The following is a 25,200-nucleotide window of genomic DNA, read 5'->3' as shown; positions in this document are numbered from 1 at the left end:
ACTGCGATCAAAATATTCTGTGTGCGATATGAAATTATCAAATAAGAGATAAAGTAAAGCGTCATCAGTCTCAGTGACTGGAGCTTCGTGTGTGTGTGTGTGTGTGTGTGTGTGTTGTGGGGGGGGTGAGAGAGACCACATGAGTGTGTGTGTGTGTGTGTGTGTGAGAGAGAGAGAGAGAGAGAGAGAGAGAGAGAGAGAGAGAGAGAGACTGTGTGTCTGTCTATGTGAGAGAGAAAGAGAAACTGTAACTGTGTGTGTTTGTGTGTGTGTATGTGTGTGTTGTGGGGGGGGGGGGAGAGAGACCACATGAGTGTGTGTGTGAGAGAGAGAGAGAGAGAGACTGTGTGACTGTGTGTGTCTGTCTATGTGAGAGAGAAAGAGAAACTGTGTGTGTTTGTGTGTTTGTGTGTGTGTATGTGTGTGTTGTGGTGGGGAGAGAGACCACATGAGTGTGTGTGTGTGTGTGAGAGAGAGAGAGAGAGAGAGAAAGAGAGAGAGAGAGAGAGAGAGAGACTGTGTGTGTCTGTCTGTTTATGTGAGAGAGAAAGAGAAACTGTGTGTGTTTGTGTGTGTGTATGTGTGTGTTGTGGGGGGGGGGGAGAGACCACATGAGTGTGTGTGTGTGTGTGTGTGTGTGTGTTTGTGTATTTTAATCTCCTCTTAACTTTCAGACTCACAAACCAAAAGGAAAATCATGGAGGTTGTTCTGCCCAGACATAGTAAATAGAGCTCATCCCTAGAAATATGTATACATGATCAATTGACAGTTATTTCTACAAGTGCTGCATTGGGAAAGATACTCTGGTCCAGCCAGGGGCATTCTGCCACATCGGACATGAGCATGGTGACAGAGCACCACAGTACAGGGGCCACTACTTGTGAGCTATTCCAGCCTGTGTCACCCACCTTTAGTCGGCAGATAGAGAAGTTACATTGGTCTCCTAAGAGCAAGGAGACAACACTGGCACTAAGCCAGCACTCATTGCCCGTTGTACTATCTCAGCCTCCCAGCTGTGGCCCCATTCTCTCTCCACCACTGAACTCAATTGCAGACGAGGCATGGCTGTGAAGAGCACCAGATGGAGACTCAGTGAGGGTCACAGGCTTCTCAGAGAGAACCAGGACAGCAGGCGGGAGAAAAGGCTCCCCATGCCTAGCTGGGGATCCCACCACAGTTGATGTTATTGTTTTGTGGTAGTTTGCCAGAGTGTTTTTCAAAAGTTCTGATGAAGACACCAGAGTCAACGAGCCCCTCGAAAAGGAAGACTCGGTTGCAGATTATAGCCAAAGAACCTTGCCTGACACAATGATTATGCTTACTTGTGCCACTCACCAGATTTGTACACATATGTGGGGGTGTTGGGGATCTGAAAGGGAATGGATGCTAATAAACAGCCAAAAGGTCATCCTGTGGGCAAAGGGCACCTTGTTATACAGCTCTGTGAGCCACTGTGTTCTTGGCATGCCATACCCCATCCCCCTCTCTCTGGAATACCACCTTCATTAATTTTTGAGATAAATATTGTCTTTCATTCCTGGTCCATGTGTCTGGCAGTTGGAAACGCCATCAGGAAAAGACATGCTACCAACCCGAGTGTCACAAATGATTACGGGGCCTACTCCAGGAATGGTCATGTGATATAACTAGAGCCAATGAGATTCAATCCCAAACTTTGGATGGTGTCACCAGGAAAAGCCAAAATTGGTTGACTTCAGCCTGGAGAATGAAGTGGACTTGTTAGGGAGCCTCTATACTAGGACAACCACTGGGTGGAGACAATGAGCTCCATGGAATCAGAAGAGAGATGCAGGATGCCCTTGTCTAGGTACCAGTGCATCGCTACGCCTGGTGGAGAAGGAATTCTACAAATGCATTCATTAGTTACATGAACCGATGTATTCCCATTGCCTTCTCTGTCACCTTCCACTTTTGAGTTGGCTTTTTGTCACCAATAGCAATGATAGCAATAGAAGAAAGGTTCTTGACCAACATGATAAGCATTCATTTTCCACATGTTACTGAATCTTGCAACTCACACCAATCATTCACGTTACCTGCAAGGAGCCCTGGATGTCTTTCCCCCCAATGATCATGAGTTCTGCCATGTCTTCCGCGTGAGGAGTCCTCGCATGGACGAACAGGGTCCTGCCCACTGCAGTGATGTTTCTGAGAGGAACTAAGGTGCCGTCACTGTTCACCTTGAAGTGCGGGCTCGAGACCTCATAGTGCAGCTTCTCATTGCCCTTGCAGTCACTGAAGGTCACTATGGAAAGAAAAGAAACAGTGGAATGAGGTGAGTAGGCTGGACAGTTTAACGCTTGAGATACTGGTGAACATTTTAGCATGGATGAATGAGTGTACTGCTTCTCCGCCAAGCTAGCCTCTATCCTAATCCAAGACACTTGTCTCAGAGTGGCTTGGACTATGCCGATGGAGTTCACAGAACCAAGACACAACAGTAGGCTTGGGATGCATAACAAGTTTGAGACTACCTTGGGCTACATGAGATCATCTCAAAGTGAAAAACATGAAAAGACCCATCCTTTATCAACTTTTAGTTTCTAGGCAAGTGCTTAGCATTGTTGAGGCTGGGGAATAGGTCAGGTTCTGCCCCCAAGGTTTGTGGATAAAGTGAGGGTCATATATGGCAGAGTTTGTTTGAAGGAAGTGACCTGATTTTGCAATGTGTGAGTCTTTGGGCAGAACCACAGCAGACCGAAGCTTCAAAGATGGCATTGAAGAAACAATGTATCAGCTGGACCTTGAAACTAAGTAGACCAACAGGCTCTGCAGAAGGTAGGGGCACTGCAACATTTAGGTATATTCAAAGATATGATGGGTGGTGTTATGGAGACGGGGAGGTAACAAAATACATTTGAGGAAGAAGGACAACTAGGGGGCGCTTATGGAAGATGAACCAGAAACCGGTGAGAGGTGTTGGCAAGTGGAAGGTCATTCTGGAAAAGTCTTTTGGAAACAAACAGAACAGCTACAGGATTCTTTCCAATGGGAGACAGGTATTGTTGAAAGAGCCAAGCTACAGCCTGTGAGCCAGCCTAATAAATATCCTTTTAATGTATACAATCATTCTGTCGCTTCTGATGCTCTAAAGAACCTTGAGTAACCACCCAGTGTTCAGGCTCCAGGGCCGTCTCTACAGATGCCCAGGTAGACTTCGTTCTACCTTTGTTCTCAGACTGTTGCCCCTCCTCTCTCACCATCTTGGTCATCAAGATTCCTCAGGCTTGCATGGCTTCCATCTTGGAAGGGAACTGTGCAGGGCTGTTCATGGCTGTCAACACAGACCTCACATCCACTGGGAGCACCGCTCCCAAATGACAAGCCTTGCAGAGACTTGCGGCCGCATGGCCAGCATGAGGACTCTGACCACAGTCCATGGACAGCATGGAAGCCGACAGCCTCAGCTGCGGAACGATGGGAAAGGGAAAGGCAGACAGAAGACCATGAGAGTCCTGGCTTCAAACTGAATGTCCCCCCCCCCCTCCCCGGTTCTTGCTCCTTCCCTTTCTGTTTCTCTCCCTCCGCCTGCATCTTCCACAAATACCCAACAAGAGCCTCTATTATGTGAGATGCTGAGTTCACAGTGCTCACAAGAACCAGCGGTTCTTGAAATTCAATGAGGGACACAGATGTGAATCCAGCATTCCTGTGAATAACAGAGGAGCTTTTTCAGGGAGACAGAACCGCAGCGCGTGCAGAAGTCCTGCTGCACCAAGTGAGCTGGACACAAGCACAGGAGACAGGCACAGAGGCAAAGGCAGGGGGAACCAAGAAGCAAGGAGAGAGATGACTGGGCCCTGGGGACTGGGGCCTAGGATTGCTCAAAGCCTGGTCCTAAGGGAATCAATCCTGAACTTTCCACACTGGTAGTGCCTCCACCTGGCTCTGCTGAGACCATGGCTTCTCACTGCAAAATGACACACGACATCAAGCCTTTCGTGTCTAGACTGTCTGTCAGTTCCTCCTGGACTCCACCACTATGCCTGGTGCCTTCCCAGCTTCTGCACCTTTCCCGTTTGACTTCCCATGCTTTGCTTTTGTTCCTGGGTCTGGACAGGCAGAAGGTGCCAGCCTTCACCCTGGAAACTCCGAATGATCCACCACAATTCAGCTTGTGCTAATTTCATTTCTGACGCTGGGCAGAAATACCCCCGACCAAAGCCATGCTGGGGAGGGAATGTTATGTGGCTCACAATTCCAGGCTACAGTCCACGGTTGTGGGGACGTCAAGGCAGGAACTTAAAGCATCTTGTCTATAGTCCAGAGCAGAGAGAGAATAAACGCAAGGATCCCTGCTTTGCTCCTATGAAATTTTCCCTTTCATACTACTGTGGACCTCCTACCAAGGGGTGGTTCCACTCATAATGGGGCTTCCCAATTAACAGTCAAAATGATCCCCCAGAGATCCATAGGCCCACCTGACCTGGACATGTCCTCAAGAAGACCCCCTCTCAGGTGACTCCAGGCCATGTCGAATGGACAGCTCAGACTAACCAGGGCACAGAGCAAACAGCTAACTTCCTCACGCTCCGTTCTCACAGTTTTTCAATACGAGGCCTTCACATCAAACAGCCTATCAATCACATCAATCTATTTCTACTTCATCTGGTTATTTTCACAACCCAGAACAGAAATTGAATCTTGTTTTATTATTCATTTCTATGTGCTTAGCCATAAACAAACCACTTTTATTCCATACGAGGAGCTAATAATAGCTTCCTTAAAGCCCATGATTATCCAAGAGCAGAAAGATATTTCCCTGGTAGGGATGAGGGGCCCTGTCCTGTTGTGGCCAGGGCAGGATGGAGACTGAGACCAAGGCTTGCAGTGACCTCCTGACCTGTGGTAGAGAAAGTTCTAGAGGCTCAAGCTCCAGTGTGACTCTGTGTTCTGCTTACACCCATGTACACAGCACACAGTCTCCCGTGTTCAGACCAGCTCCAGGTATCTGCAAAGTCAGAGGTTCTAGCTCATTCCTCCCCCATCCCTTAGCATAGATTTACACACAGTCCCTAAACAGAGCTGAAGCCAATGTGAGCAGCTTGGACCGGAAGAACCGCCACAACACCACCATTCACTAGCGCTGGCGGCACGGCTCCTGACAGCCCAGCTCTGGGCCAAGGCCTGCGTGCTCCATATCTCCTCTTTGCCACATGGCCACACTATAGCAATGTTTGCTGGCTTTTACTTTTTCATTACCTGCTTCCCTAAAGAGACATTTTAGATATTTTCCTAAATTTTATCACTCTCATAAAAATTTAACATCACAGATACATTGATGTTGGTCTACACATTTCATGTCTATCTCGGCTTATTCTTTTCTAAGTAACTCTTTATTCCTTCCCACACAAAAATAAATTTTGTCTCCTTGGTGGCAACACATTCCCACTGAAGATAACAGAGAATAATGGAGAAGCATCATTTTCCATTTTCTAGAACAGGAAACTGACCTGGGGACTTGCTTCATCAGACTCAGATGGATAGAAAGGCATAGGGCAAAATCCCACCCCCACTCTGACCCGTCTGTTTTGAATGCCCAGGTTGTAGGTACATTCACTTTCTAGTAGTAGGGGAACTAGATAAGAAGGGCAGCCTCATGTCTCAATCCCCTTGGGTATCCCAAAAATTCCTTGGGGGTCACCAGAGGCACCAGTGAGGGCACCAGAGGTAACAGAAGGGCACATCAAAGGGATTAGCATTTTATATGTTTTAGCTGAATATTTTTTATTTAAAACAGAATTTGAATTAAAAGAAAGCATTCTCATGAATCAAATATATTCCAAGTCAGCAACAGAGATGCTAGATAATGAACTGCCTGGATGCCAGCTTTCCACATTTCCTTGCCACCCCTGGCATAGAGCGGAGGCTGGGGACCTGGCATGCCGTGGATGTTACTTGTGTGCCACAAGAATGGTAGTTTTAATGCTGGTTTCGAAGCCCTTTTCTGACTCAGACTCCTCGTGGAACCCTGTTACCTTGGAACACCCTGCGTCTTTACCCTTCCCTTGTGGGAAATGGGCTCATTGAGACCCTTGTGACATACATCAAAATAAGACACACACACACCTCTGTGCACAGAGCTCTTGGGACTGAACTTGTCTCTCTGACAAGGATGGTCACCTGACTCTTCATCATCCCCTCCTCCTGCCCAGCTTCCCCCTCCTAGAGAGTCCCCCTACTCCTGTGCCCACCCACTTCCTTCAGTCAGATTTTCATGCTCAGCCCAGGAACAGTGAGCTGTTACCATGGAAACAGGCACTCCAGGCTGCTCCACTGTGGCTGATTCTGAGGTCCAGAGTATGTGCCTGTGAACCCCTCTGCTTAGCAGGCTGAATCCCAATCCCTTCCTGGAGAGAGTATTGAGAAGGAAAAGTGATATTAAGCAAGTAAAGCTGCAGCATTTTGCTCACAGCAGACCCAGCGCTGAAATTTTAGCCTGGTTATAAGGCTCACTCTGTTTAAACCTAATCCGGGATATTTCCTAAAAAAGACACCACACTGAGAGCTGTAAGTCCACCTTCAGGATTGCAATCCCACCCCTCCTGGCATACCAGTTCCAGGTAGATATCCCTCTCTGGGAAGGGAGGATGACTTTTATATAGCATGCTTGTGGTGGTTTGAATGAGAACGCCCCACCCCACCCTGGCTTATTTGTCTGAAAACTTGGTCCCTTTACCCTAACCCCATCGGTGAAACTGTTTGGGAAGAACCCAAGGTACAGAGGAAGAGGTGCACCACTAGGGCAGTCTTTAAGGTTCCCAGCGTGTTCTCTCTGCTTGGAGAACAAGATGTGGGCTCCTAGCCTCATGCCTTTGTCCGGCTATAATGGACTTTAACCCTCTGAAACCATAACCCCAACTAAATGCTATATTTCCTAAGTTTCCTTGTCCATGGTATGTTGTCACAGCAATAGAGAAGTAGCTAAGACAACACAGACCATAGAAAGTGTGCTTTGCTAGTAAATATACATTGAAATAAACCTAGAAGTCCAAACCCACAAAAGCAAGTTTAGTCACAGACTCCTACCTAGTGCTTCTTTGGAAATCCTGACCTGGGGTAAGCTCCTCTCTGCCCATCTTTATACAGTGCACAGCTCCACCCTCGTCAATTTGTAACCCAGGTCTGTGGCCACATATAGGGATCACTTTTCTCTTTCCTGGGAACCAATACAGGAGGTAACTGAAGGGAGGAAGCGTTCATCTTGGCTCACAGTCTGAAGGGGACACAGTCCATCATGACTGGAAGGCACAGGAGCAGGATCATGAGAAGCTAGGCATATTGTGTATTGTGTCTATAATCAGAAAGCAGAGGATGGGCAGGATGTAAGGAGGAGCTGTCAAACCTCAGAGTCAATCCCTCCCAGTAACACGCTTCCTCTAACCAGGCTCCATTCCCTAAGGGTTCCTTAACCTTCTAAATCCACACAAGCAGCTAGGGAGCAAGGGTTAAAACACAGGAGCCTATTAGGGTATTTACATTCAAATCATAGCATCAGAGACTATAATGAAATAATATAATTAACATATGTAGCAAAGTGTTGATTAAAACACACATTATAGCAAAGGCTCACATTCAGAGACCCTACATGGTGACCAGTTATATTTAAGATAGACATGGAGTATATGAAGCATAATTCATTAAAAAAGAAATAATTTATATAGAAAAGCTCTTTTTTTGCCAACTTCTTACCTGTTCTAATACTATATTAAATTCCCAATTAAGGCAGACAGTTGACAACGATGGCCATGCCTCACAATCTCCAATTAGAAACTGTGTTGTTTTTCCGAAAGCATCAGTGGGGTGCCAATTTGGCACAGAGACGGTGGCAGTGTATGTCCAGAGGTGCAAAGAGTTTAAAAAAAATAACCATGCATCTAAAAGAAGAACTACATAGTTTATGATCATCTAAAATGTTTGTTTCTATAGTGACAATGTTCACAGTGTTAGGAGCTCCCAATAATATTTCCATGGATGACTCAAAGGGAAAATTTTAATATGCAATTAAACTCGTGAACAAATATCTAAAACCTCTACCACGGGGGAAGGCGCTGCTCTGTCCGTGATCTCTTGAACCTACTGGAAATTTCTCCACATACTTTATCACGGTGACATTTAAAATAGCTTCTAGAAAAAAAATTTTTTTAAAAAGAGAAAGCTCGACATATTATACACCCTATGTGAGGATTTATGGGAATCAATTGCATAACATCATTCTCTGAGATAATCTGTGAGGCCCCCCCCCCAAGGAGGAGAGAGGGGGAGGGGAAAACGCCCCACCTGGGGGAAAATGCAAATGAGATAAACGGCACCACTCCGCGTTTCAATTACGCTTTCAGCGGGTTTCCACTCAAAATGTCCTCTGGGCTTAATGCAAATGTCACAAAAAGACAAACTTTAGCTGGGAGACAAAAGCCACAACTGAAATGGAAAGTTTGGCACATGAATTAAGGGGCTTAATCTTCCTGACCCGGATGCCAGTGCCTTCCCCTTCCTTTGTTTTCCCTCTTGGTTCTTAGGGATGAGAGCCTCAGAGGCATAGACTTCTTACCATCACAGGAGATGAAGCCGAGGAGAAAATTAAGCTGTATTACAGGAAATAAAAAAAAAAGGAGATGGATTTAAATTTATCTGCTGAGGACTGAAGGGTTCTGCTCCTACAGACATACAGGGCCTGTGATATACTTATAAGGGCGTTTGACTCCATCTGTGGCCCATGCTTTCCTATCTTTGATGGGAAATGGCTCCAAAGGTTGTAGGCATTGTTTGAGGTTTGCAAATATGAGGTTTGTATATGCTGTAAATTCTCTCAGCACTGATGTTCACAGTCTTTGCGGACTGATACAAGGATGTGTGTGGTTTTGGAGGAAGGACTACGAGTCAGCCCTCCTGGGAGCTGTAGGCTTCATACAAACAGGATTTGCTCCTATCATCCCTACCCACACCTGCAAGACGATGTCTCTTTCTGTGGCCTAGAGAAGTCTTGATCTACAGCTCTCATCAGATTCAGTTGCCCTGTTGATTCCAAGACACCAACTCACTTGCAACTGCCTTGCAAATTCTCTAAACTGTATCACTTCAAGGGACTACTTGCCCTAGCCATTTACAGAGACCCGGTACTATCCCTGTACAGGTAAATATAAACTCTTGATTCTCTCAGTGAAAGTGTACCTGTTTTTCCAGGGCCCTTTGGCTAACTAAAAATACAGAATTCAACCGCCCTGATATTTTGATAAGGGTTAGCATGTGAACTGAACTTCAACATCTGGGGGCTTGGTGAATAAGGCTTTTCCAATGAACAAACTGGTGCCTAGTTCAGAACCAGCAGCTGGACCTCCATGAGATGTACACCACCATCCTGATGGCTTTTCATGCTCCTCCACCTCCTGCTGGTACCCAGAGGCACCAGCATCCTCTGAAAGAACTCATGGGCAAATACAGAGACTCTTTAGGACTGTGTAAATGACATGAAACACTTCATCTGGTTTCCCAAGCTCTCATGCCTTCTGGGTAATAAACCATCACCCACATGTGTGCAGTACCACTCATTTATACTGGGGTACACAGTGATGGCAGTTCCCTCCTTCAGCCTCCACTCATGGTACCTTACTGGTTCCAGAATGCACCGGGCTTTATTCTGGGCTCCAAGTTTGGTTCAGAATTTGTTCTGACATCCACGGAACTTATGTGAGGCCCTGGCAGTGTCTTACCATGACGGATGAGCTCAGGAGTGGATTTGTACCTCCAAAGACTGTGTAGATTTGATAGTCACACACTACTCATAAAACAGCCTTAATACCATCTCACGCATCAATTCCAACGTTGATAAAATAGAGTTTCAATTCTATCATGTCAGGGAAGATATAATGAATGATTCAGCCAAGGGAATCCTCAGTACAAACCTCTTTTTGCCATATAAACCTGTAAGGGCTTCCTCGTAGGAAAAAGACAGAGCCCACATCTCCTTTCAGGGGATCATATATATCTGCAGAGCATTAAAAAACTGAGCTGCTAGTTTCCAGTTTCTTCTTTTCTGTCAAACTCATCTTCCATGTCTTTAAATCATAGAAGGCTGCTTTCTGATTGGATGCTGAGCCAGTCTGTCCCATGATGATTGCAAATTAGGAGCTGGAGTGATTGTGTATATTGCAGAGAGACTGACATTGTACAGGCTCAACCCTGTTGAATGAAGGGACAGCGGGACTGTAACCTGGAAGCCAAGCATTTGGAACCACTTCCCCAATCAAACTGAGAGGCGAAGGTGTGAGTGCATGTGAGTGTTCGAATGAGTTGATCAGCCTCAGCCAGTAAGATGGAACTGTGGACTCAGCAATGCTGAGAACCACCATATCTGGGTGTATAGAGATCGCCTTGGTCGCTTCAAATGTGCCAACTAGCCTCCTCACGAAGCCCTTAGCTTGCCATGCCGCTACTAATCTGTGTAGAATTTGTATCCCTCCTGCCGAATATCTCCAGGGTAAGTGAGCACAAGGGGAGAGTTCCTCCACTATTACTGTAAGGACAAACGTGCTCACAGTTGTAGTGATGGGGAGACGCTCACTTGTGGCAGGGTGCCCTGAAATTCAGAACCCAGCCGTGTTTGGTACGCTGGCAAGACACAAAGTTCCGAGCTCCTCTCCATTCTAGCAGCAGGTATTCCTGTGGAGGACAGGGTCTGCAAGGAGACCACCCAGAGAGAGGTGCAGAACTGGAAGATAGATGGCAAGAAGACATGGCACTGCTTCCCTGGCCAGCTCTGTGGGTCCATGGCTCAGGGAGGAAGTTGTATAAGCCCCAAGACCTGCAAGCCATTGGCAAACGGACGATTCTCGGTCACTGTCATTTTGGCAAAGGACGAATCGGGCGTGGCAGCCCAGCCCTGTTCACTGGCTTTGCTCTGGTGCTGGGGAGGCAAAGGCAGTGATGGGACGGGATGCCTTCACTTCTTCAAGAAGTCATGGATTTGGGATCTTGAGAGAGGGTCATTCCCACAAGAGGGCAATGAGGGAGCCCTTCCTCCAAGAGCCTTCTAGAAATAACAGTCAAGGAGAGAACAGGAGAGCACTTGGGAGATGCTCTGAGCTCCTGCAGATTCTGCACTTGAAAGAAAGCTCAGGGAGAAAGGGGGAAGGGAATGGATACAGTTGTGCAGATAAGAAACACTACAAGGTGAATATTGGTATTTTCTTGACCTTGTATTTATCTAAGTCCCGGAAGTGCTTACAGGAGTTCAGGTTATCATGCAGAAGGCCTGGTTCTTTCCGGATAAGATAATTTGCCTGTCCCTGGATCCTTTCAACTGGAACCTGTCTGACTACCAAGCAATGCACTGGGATAGAGTCCAGTGGTAGATGACTCTCATACAATGGGAGAATTAGATTATCCCAAAGCTCAACATATTTATCTAGTAGCCCATTAAAACTGTCATTCGTTCACTTATAATGTGCCGGACAGCAGACAGGAAGGAATGAATGCCAACACAAAGATGAATACCATGTGCTATTTACCTCCGTGATGCTTTGAGGCTAGAAAGTTGACCCTCTGAGGATCTGGAGGGCTGCCATATTGAAGCTCAGTGTTCCATTTAGTCATCATGTCAAAAGGCCAAATAAGTAGCATATGGCTGAAATTACAAGCAGGCAGATCATATTTCAATGTAATAAATTCTTGCCAGCAGGAAAATTGAGCCAATCAGAGAGCAGGCTCACCATTTCCAGAGGCAGTGAGGCAAAAGCTTGTCAACAAATATATCTTCTATCACTGAAGAGCTGAGCTTTCCAAACATAGGGTTGGAAACAGTCTTAGCCTAATTTTCATAGAATTTATTCTAAAATTAAATTTGTTCTAGACAATTGAGCTTATACATGCTTAGTTGTAAAACTAGGCTTTTTTTTTTCAGAGAAAATTTAATAAACCAATCTTGAATGAGTTCATTTCACCAAAGGGGACAAGTTAGTTGGGTATCAAAAGTCTGTAAAATATAAGAATGTATGTAAAACATCAAGCCTTGGTTTATAATGTAGCTAGAGGTGCCATATGACACCAGTCACACTTATGCCAGTCCAATTTAGTAAGTGTGAGTGGCCCTGGCATCAGAGGTCTTAGTTCACGATCAGGAAAATGCTTTCTTCGAGATTTTAAAGGCAGTCTATGGAGTATCACAGTACTATCTTTTCAGTGTGGCACCTGACTTGCTTCCTAATTGTTCCCATCTATAGAACATTCTCTATTCTCTTAGCAGGGAGCCCACCACCTGACCAACAATATTTCTTAAATCTCTCACATCCCCATGAAACTACTGTTTTATAGATAAGGAAAACTGAGGCTCACAGACACAAAGACCATTTCTTAAGTCAAAAGAGCAAAACTGGAACAATGAGATTTGCAGCAATAACAGGCCCCTGCCCCGTGACCTGGGGGGGGGGAGGGCTGGGTTATTCTGGGTGCAGAAAACTGCCCCATGGTCTAGTGACACCTGGCTCAGTAAGAGACTGAACACTCTCTGTAGGAAGCTAAAAAAAATTCTCAAAGGTTAAGTTGAGAAGAAGACTCTTAAAGTGAAGATACTCCACTCTGGGGAGCCCACACAGCAATAGCCAAAAACTACACAAGGGTCAAAGCCAAGGGAAGGTTTGAGTTCTGAGATGACATGAGAGAACCATCTATGGGGCCTTGAGATGCCACTGTGTGGATAAGAACACCGAAATCTAGTCTATAGCTCCTACTAAAGCGATGTCTGTCAAGTGAGAAGCAACAGCAGAGGGATATGAGCTACCCTCCCACAGGCCAAAGAACTCTTGACAGGCTGAGCACAGAGACGTACCTTACTAGTCCTCTACTGAGTTATCACAAGTCCTGGGGCCCAAGGCAGCATGAGAATTTCATCCACTGTCTTTGGGATGTCACATTTGGTCTCCATCAAAGTCATAGGCAACTGGTGGGCAATCTGTGGCTGTGTATCTTTGCTCTAAAACTCTGGGCACATTTTAAACTTATCACTCTTCTTTCCTTCTGATACCTGGAGTGATTCTATGGAAAAATGGCCTGAGGGCATCTGGACTCCAGAAGAGAGTCTGGAAATGTTTCCTAGAAGGTAGGGTGCTGTTTGGGAGCGGGGAGGCAAAGGGCATGACCTAAGGCAGTAAGTAGTGTGTGTCTTTCACAGAGTATGCTCCTGTAATGCGAGGTTTGTGGCTTTAGAGCAGTTAACAGGGATGCCTCTGTCAGCTACAACAGCCCCTACAATGCTAATTTCTGCACTTTGAGCATTTTCTCGTTACCTTCACTCTGGGAACCTGGAAGCTCCCTGAGGGCAGGAACTTTCTGAATCTCTTCCTCTCCTGCTATTCTCAGCGTCAGTCCTGTCGCAGAGATGGCAACCCAAGAGTATTAGTGGATTCCTTGTGGCCGCAACCAATTAATTCATTCACCTCCTCCCTAATTGCTGTGGATGAGGCTCTCACTAGCTGTGATTACAAACTGCTCGGCCTGGTTGACAAGACCCAATCAAGAAATTAAAATAGCGATTTGGCTTGTAGTACACGAGGCACAATTAATTCCTGTATGCATATATGAATATTTTTGATGTCAGCAGGAACATGAGCAGCGCTTAGATCATGCCTGCTCACCCTCCAGTTGCCAGGAGATACTGCATACTTCCTGCATTGTTGCATTATCCCAAGCTCCAGCCTGGTGGCAAGGGTAGGAAATGCCTGCCAAGTGTGTCTTGCACATATTCATGAAAGGTATTCTAGCTTCTCATGATTTCTTCACTGCACAACAACCTTTGTACCTTTCTCAGGAAGTAAAAGGCAGAGTAGCCAAAGGCTTTTGTGCTCTGTTTCTTCCTACCTGAATTACCAGGGAACCACGCCAGTCAGATGGAAATCATAGCTTCCCATGAAAAGCGGCAACTTTTACAATTGAAGGATTCTTGGGATCTCAAAAATATTACTGTGATTATAGAAAGGTCCACGTGTCTCAAGATGTTCTTTTAACATACCCACGGCAAGTCTGAGGTTCTTGAGATTTATAACTCACGTTTCCCTCTCTCTATATACGCTTCAAGCTGAAGCATATGGTCTCACGCAACTGTGATATTTATGATAACGAATCACAGATGTTTAAATGGGTGTAATCTGAAAACACTCAAATGCTGAGATGCTGCAGTCTTACCGCAAACATTACCAAGTGAGGACCTTTGGATTATGTTGATTTCCAGAGAGTATCGGAAGAAACGTGGCTTTACACATCTCCAGAAGACATGCAGAAAGGAATGCCTTCCCTTAGAAACACTGCTTAAAATAACCATGGAAGTTTGAGGGTATGGATTTACTTATTCTCCTAGACAGTGAACTGTAACCACTTCTGGACACAGGTAGGCAGACAGGAAAGAGAGTCTTTTACTTTCACCCATACCAGGACTCATTATGGGATGGTCATTTTTAAATACAAGAGGTTAAAATGTAGTCAGTTGGAAGGACAGGGAAGGGACAACCCTTTATCTTCCCATTAGCCATACATAACAATGTATATTTTACCAAGTTTACAAACTATATACATATGTACTTCAGTAGTTACAATTGATTTTGTCTTTTATTTTAAACTTTCCCCACGAGCTCAACACGATGGCACATACTTGTTATTCCAAGTACTTAGGAGGCTGAGGCAGAAAGACCACGAGTCTGAGGCTAGTCTGGACTACATAGTGAAACACTATCTGAAAAAAAATGCCCCCTTTGTCACATCAGGTAGATAGAGTCTCAGTGATTAATTTACGACACAAAATAAATCAACTACATTGCTTTCCATGGCTTCATTGTATCTTGTAATGTAGATGTCATATCTGCAAAGCGCCCACTAGTGCTGGATACCTAGGTGTTTCCTGTTTCATAATGAGCAGCTGTGCAACAAACAGACACCTTCACTCCCGCCTTTTGGGCAGACATCTGAGTAGTTGAGAGACCCTTCATAACCGACGCTTCAAATGAAATATCACGTATAGTTTATGCAGACTCAGGAACCACGCCCCCAAAAGTTTCATTGGTGTGAACTAGAGCCTAAAGAACTTTAGTGTGCACTGTCCCTGAATAAATGACTGCTGACGTTGGTGCATTTTGTTTTCTTTGTTGTCAGTCTGATGCTGACATTAGGTTGTAGGACACCTGGGTGTTTAAAGAACCACTGCTACCCTTGCTTTGTACCAGACTATGAACTCTCCAGAAACAGAAAAGCTTCTGACCGACCATTTTGTCTCCAGGGCTCCGTAGGCACCTGCGCACGTATGTTATGGAATAAACATTTGCTTGCGTAGAGAAGTAGAGAAAGCTTATCTTCCTGCAAGAGGACACAGTCCTTGTCTGAGTCTTGCTTTCAACAGGACAACTTGTTTTAGATTCTCTGTCCCCTTATAGCCTGTTCTTCTAGAGCAGAATGAAACCTTTGGGCCAGCAAGGATTTGGGCAGTGCGGCAACCCTTGCATGTACCATAACTATAGAGGCTGAGAAGCTGTGGGAACTCTGTAGATGCTGTCTAAGTACATCAGCTAAAACTGTCTGATGGTGTTCACATCCATATCCATGTTGGTTCCTAAACTGTAAGGAACAGAGTGCAGTTCTTAGCTTTCTGCTTCCCTCTTCTCCTGGTCATGTGAACAGCAAGGGACATTTAAAGGGAGCTCCCCCTGAAATGCTGAATTGCCCTTCACAGATTAACAGCAAGGCAGGTATAGAATGGGTAATTTAAGGCAGGGAAGCACTCTGGTATCCTCCCTAAAATAGATAAAACTCGGTAGCTGGTCTCATCCTCCTACAGGCTGGCATGAAGGTCTAACGTCCACCAAGAGACACAAACAGCTTGTGGGGTGGCAGAGGACCATACACTCCTCTAAATCAGAAGTCAAGGGTCCCCAGCTAGCATGCAGGTCTGGCCTGCTGCCTGCTATTGCAAATCAATTCTGTGAGATGATGCCACACCATTTACACGTGACCTTCGCTATTGTGCTACAGTTCTACAGAGGTGGAGTTAAATAGACTTTAAAGAACAATGGAAAGAAAAGGGAAGAGTGGGAAAAGAAGGAGAAAGAGGAGAAGAAAGAGAAGAGAAGGAGGAAGAGAAAGAGAAGAAGAGAATTAGAAAGGAACAGAGGAAGAAGAAAGAGGGACAGAGGGACAGTCTGACTTGCAAGGTTTAAATGTTTTTTACTTGGTATTTTGCAGAGAGGTGTTGACCCTTCTAGGCCAAGGTCCCATTCTATGTATATTCTGGAAGAGCTGTTCTAAGCCATTTCGGTGCAAAAGCACGTGAATTCACATAGGACATAGTTAATATTCTTGTTTCATGATTAACCACAAAGACAATCCACAGAACGGGAAAATGACTCAGATAGTCGCACTTAAATGTTATGCCAATTGCGCGTTGCCTTTAATTTTCTAAAATGCAATATGTTGAGAGAAAATTTCCATTCAAAATAGAATCTCAAGAGACTTGGCTTTTTAAATACTCTTTTAAAATCTATTATCAGTCATTAAGTATAGAGACAAGCTACCAAGAAGACGAATTGTCCCCAAGGAGCAGAAGGGTACAATGCATATCTACAGATTTATGTATCTAAGACAATAATTTAATTTAATGCTAAGAAACTGCCTGGTTTGTGCTTTTTATCAAGTTTCTGTGTTTTACTGTTTGTCTTCAAGGTCGGCTTCCCACACTGGAAGCACTCCATCATATATTAAGAATATGTATCATAAGTTTTCTTCTTTTCTTGTATGTAGTCTGTCATTATTTCCTCTCAAATGGCCAAGAGGCCTGGTTTTCCCTCTCTTCTTTAAGTGCAAGCACTTGACCATTTAGCTTCCTAGAAAACCTAATGGGAATTACCCAGCCCAAAGGTGAGAAAGCAATAATGATTTTTTTCCTCTCTGATGAGGGCTTGGATCATTAGCAAAATAGCCAAGTACCATTTCTGTGAAGAAAGAGCAAACAGAAGTGGGGGGCGGGGGGACACAAATATCTGGAAGCCAAAACCATTCAAATTGCTTGAATGTCTCCATGAAGTTAGGAGCTAGAATACTCAAAAGAAACAGCCACCATGGATAGCAAGTACTTCCAAATCCAGTGAACCCAGAGAAACAGCCCATTTAAGCTACGGCACAAATCCTCTCTATAATTCCACATGTTCGTGTTGACCGCTTTCCTGCATTAGTCTTCAATGACTGTTCAGGAAAGCACTATGGAATGAGCTCTTCTCTCAACATTCAAATATTCTGGAGCAACATGCGTGCTATTCTGGGCTGGGGACAAGCACAGAAGTAAAATGTGGCATTCTAACCCCAGTAGGAGTGTGTGCCATGAAAGAAAAACAAAACACAGCAACTTATTCCGTCATTAGCCATGACTGAGCATGCCGGTCACACCTTGAGGAATGCAGGGCTTGTTAAGTTAACCTGCCTGACCCACGACGGAGGCAAACCGAACTTAAGGGGAGACGCCTTGTCTGCTGGAGTTTGGGCGTGGATGTTAGAGGGCAAAGTGCGCGGCTTGCTGCAAAGCTTTTAGGGAACAAGAGAGGAACACAGAAGAGAAGAACAGTTCAGACACACAGGGCTGAGAGACAGAATGGGGGATGGAGTAAGAGAGGGGAGGTCAGGGAAGGTGGTAGAAAATCACTCATGTGCCTGCTGGGGAACTATGCTTTTCACAAATGTGTGTGTGTGTGTGTGTGTGTGTGTGTGTTGGTTTGAAAGAAAATGGCAACCAAAGGGAGTAGCACAATTAGGAAGTATGGCCTTGTTGGAGGAAGTGTATCACTGTGGGTGTGGGCTTTGAGGTCTCTTCTCTCAAGCTTCACTCAGTATGACAGTCAGTTTACTTCCTGTTTCCTCTGGGTCAAGACATTGGCGTCTCAGATACTCCAGCACCATGCCTGCCTGCTTGCCACCATGCTCCCTGCCATGATGATAATTGACTGGACTTCTGAAACTGTAAGTGAGTCCTCCTCTCATTAAATGTTTCTTTATAAAAGTTACTGTGGCAAGATCTCCTGAAAAACATTGGGAGTGGGAGGGGGGAGAAGTGAGGGGACAAGAGACGGGAAGGGGAGAAGGGGAGGGAGAAGGAGAATGTGAGGGAACAGGATGCTCATGAAGGGGGAAGGAGAGAGACGGAGAGAAAGGAAAGAGATATCTTGATTGAGGGAGTCACTAAAGGGCTAGCAAGAAACATGGCACTAGGGAAATTCCCAGGAATCCACAAGGATGACCCCAGCTAAGACTTTAAGTAACAGTGGAAAGGACATCTAAACTGGCCTTCCCTTGTAATCTTATTGATGACTACCTTAATTGTCATCATAGACCTTCATCAAGCAACTTATGGAAGCAGATACAGAGATCTCAGTGAAGCACCAGGCTGAGCTTCCAGACACCAGTCCAAAAGAGGGAGGGGTGATAATGTGAGCAAAGGGGTCATGCCCATGATACTGATACCCACAGAAGCAGCTGGCCTGAGATAGTGAGTTCACTGACCCTGGATTGATAGTGGAGGATCCTGCATAGGACCAAACTAGGCCCACTGAATGTGGGGGACAGTTGTGAAGCTTGGACAGTCTGTGGGATCACTGGCAATGAGACCAGGATTTATCCCTAGTGCTTGAAATGGCATCTTGGAGCACATTCTCTTTGGAGGAATACCTTGCTCAGCCTAGATAGAGGGGGGAGAGCCTTGGTCCTGCCTTGAAGTGTCAGACTTTGTTGACTCCCCGTGTGAAGCCTCACCCTTTCTGAGGAGTAGATGGGTGGGTGTGGGGTAGGGGAAGGGTGGGGTGGGAGGAGGGGGAAGTGGGAATGGGGATAGCCATGTAAAATGAGAAAAGATTGCATTAATAAAATTCTTAATTAAAAAAAGTTGTTGTGGTCATGGTGTCTCTTCACAGCAGCAACAACAACAAAAAACCTAAGATAATATGTGTGGTGTGTGTGTGTGTGTACATATCAGTGTGTTTATTGAACAACTTAATACAGAAACCATGCTTTACTCTGTCACGGACCCAGGTTGAAAAAAGTCTTTTAGACATGGGAGCCACAGGCAAGGGGGACAGTGAAGACATAAAGGCCCCAGTAATCCAAATACATCAGGGACGGCTGAGACCCCCCCCCACTTACAGGAGTAGGATGCTCACCTTCATTGCAAGCATCCCTATGGGAGCACAGTGGGCCTGTGAGTATCTGATTTTTATCTAGTGTTTATCCAGTTCTTCTCCTAGCCAGACACTGTGTACAACACGCATCATGTTACCACCTCATCAGTTTCTCACAACAACAATGTGGGATCCTAATGTACTTTCCCATTTACAATGGTTAAACAGAGCCTAAAGGGAAACAAGGAGACAGACATAAAAAACTCTGAACTCCACCAGACCTGTGTGACTTCGCAGCTCACACCTTTTCTCTCCCATTTACTCAGCAAACTTAGTTCTACCTCTGTCCATAGGGGCAGTTAGTGGCTTTGGTCAGGGAATCAATCCCTTAGAAGATGGTGACTGTGTTGCCTGGTAGGTGGTAAGCAGGGTAGACATGGGAACCTTATGTGGTTTCCCCTCTTACATTAATACACAGATTAATGGAGATGGGTTAAATTGATATGTAAGAGCTAACCAACAAGAAGCTAGAGCTAATAGGCCAAGCAGTGTTTTAAATCATATGGTTTCTGTGTGATTATTTCTGCCAGGAACCAACAAGCTGACTTCTTCCAACAGGAACCAAGGACTCTGAACAGAACTAAGGAGTCATCCGGTTTGAACTTGAGCCACAAAAGCTCCACAGAAGAGAGGAAAAGCATTTGCTTGAAGGATAAGGATAAGGAGAGCTGTTTCTACCAAAGTTAAAATGAGCAGGTTGATTTCACCATGGACTGCCTCTGTTTTCTTGCTCCTAAATCGCTTCCAATCCCCTGCACATGAAGCAGTCTGTGACCTGGAAGGGCTCTGGGTGGGCACCACGAGAGCCTTTAGGCTGTTTGGCAGCAGGTCCACCCACAAAGTGCTGCCTTTGAAAAATCCCAGTAAGGACAAGACAGCACACATTTCAAACCAGGAAGGGAAACCAGGATAGCAGAAGCAAAACTTGCACATGAACAGAGTGCCTCTTGATCTCATGTGCCCCGAGAGATAAACCTGGAGAAAACATGAGAACAAAGACTATGTCCTATGGTTTATGCACTTGGATTAAAACAAGCATAGAAGCCAAAAGACCCCAAGCCTTCATTACTGAGAGTTAATTGCTTATCTCACACGAAAACTTTTTTCCCCCAGTGCTGGCAGGAAGGTGTTTAACTGGTATTTGTGAAATAGCAGTCAACTCCAGATCTCCATTTGTCCTATGAGAATAGGCTGGGATTGATATAGACCAGGGATGGAGCCCCTAGGCTAGTAATATGTGAACCTTAGGAGTTTGTTGGTCCTAAGATTCTCAAGCTCCCTTCTGAGTCCTACTGAATCAGAAGCTCTGGGTGGAGCCCAGCAACCTGTGTTTGGGCACAGGTATGATGATACTTGACGAAGGCTGAACATTGCTAGTGGGAAAATCCAATGGAAAACAAAACCAAACCCCAATACTGCATGAGGTTTGTGACACAGCACCTTGCTAGAAAGGTGTACAGTTTGGCAGATGGCTTAGGGAGTCAAGCATTTGTTGCTCAAGTGTGAAAACTTGAGTTAAAACCCCCAGCACCCATGTAAAATCTGGATTTGATATTGTGTCTGTAGTTCCAGAGATCCTAGGGAGAGTAAGGAACATAGAAAGGAGAATCCCTGGAAATGTGTGCATCCAATAGCCTGGTGTTCTGCAGTACCATACAGCAGAGGGGCTGCCCCAAGCAAGGTGGAAGGGGAGGTCCTACATCTTAAGATGCCTTCTGACCTCCACACGGCATGCATGCATACACACACACACACACACACACACACACAAACACACACATACACACATGAGAGAGAGTTTATAAATGAATAATATAGATACACAAAGATTGCTGTGTAAAATTAAATTCATGGGGCTAGAGAGATGGTTCAGTGGTCAAGAGCACTTGCTGTTCCTGCACAGGGCACAGATTCAGTCCCCAGCATCTAAATGGTGACTGATCCGCATCTATAATTCCATTTCTGAGGAATCGAGGACCCTCTCCTGGCTTCTGAAGGCACCAGGCACACAGGTGCATACATGCACGCAGGCATAAACACTCATACATGTACATAAAACAAACAGATCTCTGAAAAGAAAACAACCTCAAAAGAGTATATGAAACAGAAAGGAACCTCGTGTTTAGAGATGAGTTCTGTCCCCAAGATGTGTCAGTATGTATATGTAGATATCCTCCAAATCTGGAACCTGAGATTCCTCCACTGTCCCCGGACATTTCAGCAAAGAGATCAACAAGCTGCCAGGGGTAAGCTCCAGAGAATCTCTGCCCAAGTTTGAACATGAAGTGTCCCCCACTGAGTCCCATATTTGAAACACTCTTTCTCCAGCTGCTGGCATTGATTTGGGGGATTGTGGAGACACCAGTGGGGGGCGAGCTGGAGAAAGCAGTCCTCTGAGAGCATGTCTCGATGTTTTATAACCATGCCCTGCTTGCTGGCCCATCCTGACTCACTCCGATGTGAGCAAGCAGCCTCACAGTCCTGTCACACAGACAAGAGTCACCCGGGCTGCCATGCCTTCCTGCTATGATGGATTGGACCCTCAAATTATGAATCAAATAAAAGCCTTCATTGCTCAAGATGCTTCTTGTCAGGCAAGTATTCTGAGCAGTGACGAAAGAAACCAATACATCTCTTAGAGCTACACAATGCATCACATCTGTGGAATAAGCATTCAGGGCTAACGCTGCACTATTTGATACTAGCTTATTTTATTATGCTAACTTTAAAACAATTAAATTACATTTATTGATTTGTTCGTGCATGTGTGTGTATGTGTGCGCATGCACATTCTTATGTTTGTGATATGGTCCAAGTGTGGTGGTCGGAGGACAGTTTGGATAATAGGTTCTCCTTGTAGATTCTAGGAATTGAACTCAAGTCTCCAGGCTTGGCTGCAATCTCCTTTACCCACTAAGCTATCTCTCTGGTCCTTGAATATTAGCATCTTAAAAACACTGTCAGTTACGTATAAAGCATCACATCAGCTTTGGAGTCAGAGTGATGTTGGGCTGAGATGTGAGGACTCACCGCCCCCCCCCCTTGTGCAGGCTTTTGCTTAGAAATCTCTGACCTTCAATTTCCCACTCTGAAAAATGGAAATAATGATACCCATTACCTAAAATTGTCTCCAGAAAACAAAAGAGAACCAGAAGAGCATCTGTTCCATAGGCAGACAATGTGAAAGAGTTGCAGGTATAGTTTTATTAAGATAATAGTCTCGACCACATCAGTTTACAGCCTTTCTCCTTTAATAAATATCATGCTCTAGGCAAATGAAAATACAGCTCTTATTGATCTTCTCTACTTAAGAGGAGAGGGCTGTTTTTCTGCAATACTATTAGGAGAAGTACGTATGTCTCAGAAGATGCAACATAATGGATGCTAATGTGAAAAGGTCCCATGAAATGTCCTTTAGTTGCTCATTGTTTTAAGTGGGATAGGCAGGCAGTACAAATATATGAAATGATCAGGATGGAGAGAAAGGGGGAAGGAGAGAGAAAGGCTCATCCCAATCCACGTCACTGTCATCTTCTACCTGAACCCCTGCAGGTGGCTTCTTACTGTGGTACTAACAGGACAAGGACAAGTCCAGATATGACCGTATGTCAAAGTTTGAACTTCAGCTTAGTGGACTCTACATGGCTCACTTCATGATATATTAATCTGGCCTTCACTCAGTCACTCAGGTCCACCCACATCCCGGCTCTCCCTCAGATTCCCAGAATCCTCCTTCCAGCCTCCAGCCCCTTGTATTTACTGGTCTCTCTACCCTCGGTGCTCTTGTGCAGAATTTCCAGGGCTCCCTTTCTATCACTCATCAATATTCTTCATGGACCTGTTCAAAGCATCCTTTTCTTGAATTTATCATTCAGCATTCCATCCATCCTCCCTTGGCATTCCTCTGTGTCTTTGTCTCTTTGGTACTTCCCAGTGTCAGAATAAATATCATAGTTCTTGTTAGTTATATTATTTACTGAATAACTTTCACTAGAGCATAAGATCAGAGTTTCCAAGGGTTTGGAGCAAGATGTGATAGTTTAGCTCTCTATGCATGGTGAGTTGACCAAGGAATGGATTATTTTTCTCCCTTCATAGACTTGTAAGGCTTGTTGGCCATTAATCACTTATGATGAAGAAGAGATGAGAAGGTATGTGGATAGGATCAATGAAAGAAAAGGAAAACACAGAACGACAGTTTAATTGTTGCTGAGAAAAATATTAAGCATGGCTGTGGAAAAAAGAAATGTCTAATGGGATTCGTCAAGTGTTGAGCATTCTTCTTATTGAGATCATCTAGACAGGAGGGCTAGGGAGAAGGTTGAATGGCTTTGCAGCGGGAGCCTAATATCACAGCAGAGCTAGGTCACATCATGGTGTCATGGCATCTCTCCAAGATTCAAGACTCAAGACCACCCAGCACCAGCTTGACCAATGTGGCCAACCCAACAGACACTACTGCTACCAGGTTTGCAGAAGTACCTGCCTCCATTGCTTATCTCAGGCTATGCCACATCTGGACACCCTGCGGTAGGAATGCAAAGGGAGTCACTCCCTTTAGGAAAGTCTCACCATAATTCTGGAATTTCCTGCCTTCAACTCACAAATCATCCTCCCTCCTCTCCACGCAAATTTGTCCATCAAACAAGCTCTCTAAAATCCCACCCAATGGAACTCTCTCCAGGAGCCTGGATCCACCTCTTGAGTATTTTTCTACTCTGCAGAGTTTTCCACAATTCCCTTCCTTTGTCTCATCTCTGATTCTTTTTTCTCTGAGAGTATAAGAAGGGCTCAGTCTTATCTGTGTTTGAGTTTCCCGCAAACTTTGACCGGCAGCAATAGCCTATTTTCTAGCTGGTAGGTGACTTTTACCAGGGGAGCTGTAGAGGAAGATCTTATTGGCATAAAGCTTGGCATCCATGGTGCCAATGGACAAGCTAATCTCCACTTGGATCTTTGGCTTCCACATCTGCAAGGTGGGCTTCATGTTACTACAGACAGTTCCTGGGACCTCAGCGACGATGAACTGAAGCTCCTTGCCTGTCACGGTTAGGTGCAGAGGAAGTGGTCTGTGGATGCCATAGTGTTCTCAGTATAACTTTCGTTACTTGAGACGGGGTATTTTTGGAAACACAAACCAAATACAGGACTTCAGTGCTTAATCAATGTTGCAACCTCAGGATCTAGACTTACTCTGTTCTGACTTGGCCATCCATAATCTTGGGATAAAACTGGGGCACAAAAATATAATTGCCACAACATTGAAAATAATCAGTTTTTAAGCATCGATTCAGATGCCTGGCTTCTCTCGAACTCTCCCAAGTTGTGGCTCGCTCCCTGATTCTCATGTTCCGGCATCATCAGTAGCAAAGTAGCCATTCTGAGAATGAACAATCCTCATTTACAGGCTGTCAACAAAGACGAGCAAATGGTACCCCAGAGAACGGTGTCATTAAAGCTGCAGAGCAGGGAAGGCTTGGCCAGTCTCCTGTCTTACCCTGTTGTCTGCAGATACAGCCTTTGATTTGCCCCTGAAATTCTGGCTTTTTTTTTTTTTTTTAACAAAGAAGATGCCTTAGGGGAAAGCAGGTTGTGTCAGTCAAAACCACTTATGACACATGTCTGGATTTTGTTTTCTTATACACCTGGGGAAAGGTGTTTCAGATCACACCCCCCCCCGTATTAACAAGAGGTTATATTCTCACTTGGATCTGAAAACACACCCCTAAGGTGCCAACACACTATCTTAAGGCAGTTAACTATTGTGTTGAGCAATTTTTTTTTCTTTTTAAATTTCAGATGCGACTGAGATTTTAAAGTACCCGTATGGAGATTTCACCAGGTAGAAATTACCATAGAACTTCAAGTTAAAGGACAGCTGGGTTCATCCTTGGGCTGCAGAAACACAAGCTATTTTCAGCTGTTGACCGCAAAGATGCTAAGTGGAAGGCTGACCCGGGATAGAAGACATGGCAGAGCAATGTC

General features: G+C 45.1%; 1 protein-coding gene across 1 annotated transcript in view; it reads right to left on the bottom strand.

Annotated features, from left to right (window-relative positions):
* Positions 1–25,200, bottom strand: part of Cdh13 (cadherin 13) — a 950,975-nt gene that overhangs the window by 577,689 nt on the left and 348,086 nt on the right. Inside the window, exon 3 of the mRNA XM_038312938.1 lies at positions 2,059–2,267. Coding sequence (XP_038168866.1) covers positions 2,059–2,267 — 209 coding nt within the window. The remainder of the gene's footprint in view (positions 1–2,058; positions 2,268–25,200) is intronic.

The sequence above is a fragment of the Arvicola amphibius genome, chromosome 15, assembly GCF_903992535.2.
Source record: "Arvicola amphibius chromosome 15, mArvAmp1.2, whole genome shotgun sequence".
NCBI classification, from domain to species: domain Eukaryota; kingdom Metazoa; phylum Chordata; class Mammalia; order Rodentia; family Cricetidae; genus Arvicola; species Arvicola amphibius.
The sequence above is the reverse complement of the archived record's forward strand: the minus strand, read 5'-3'. Positions and strand labels throughout refer to the sequence as shown.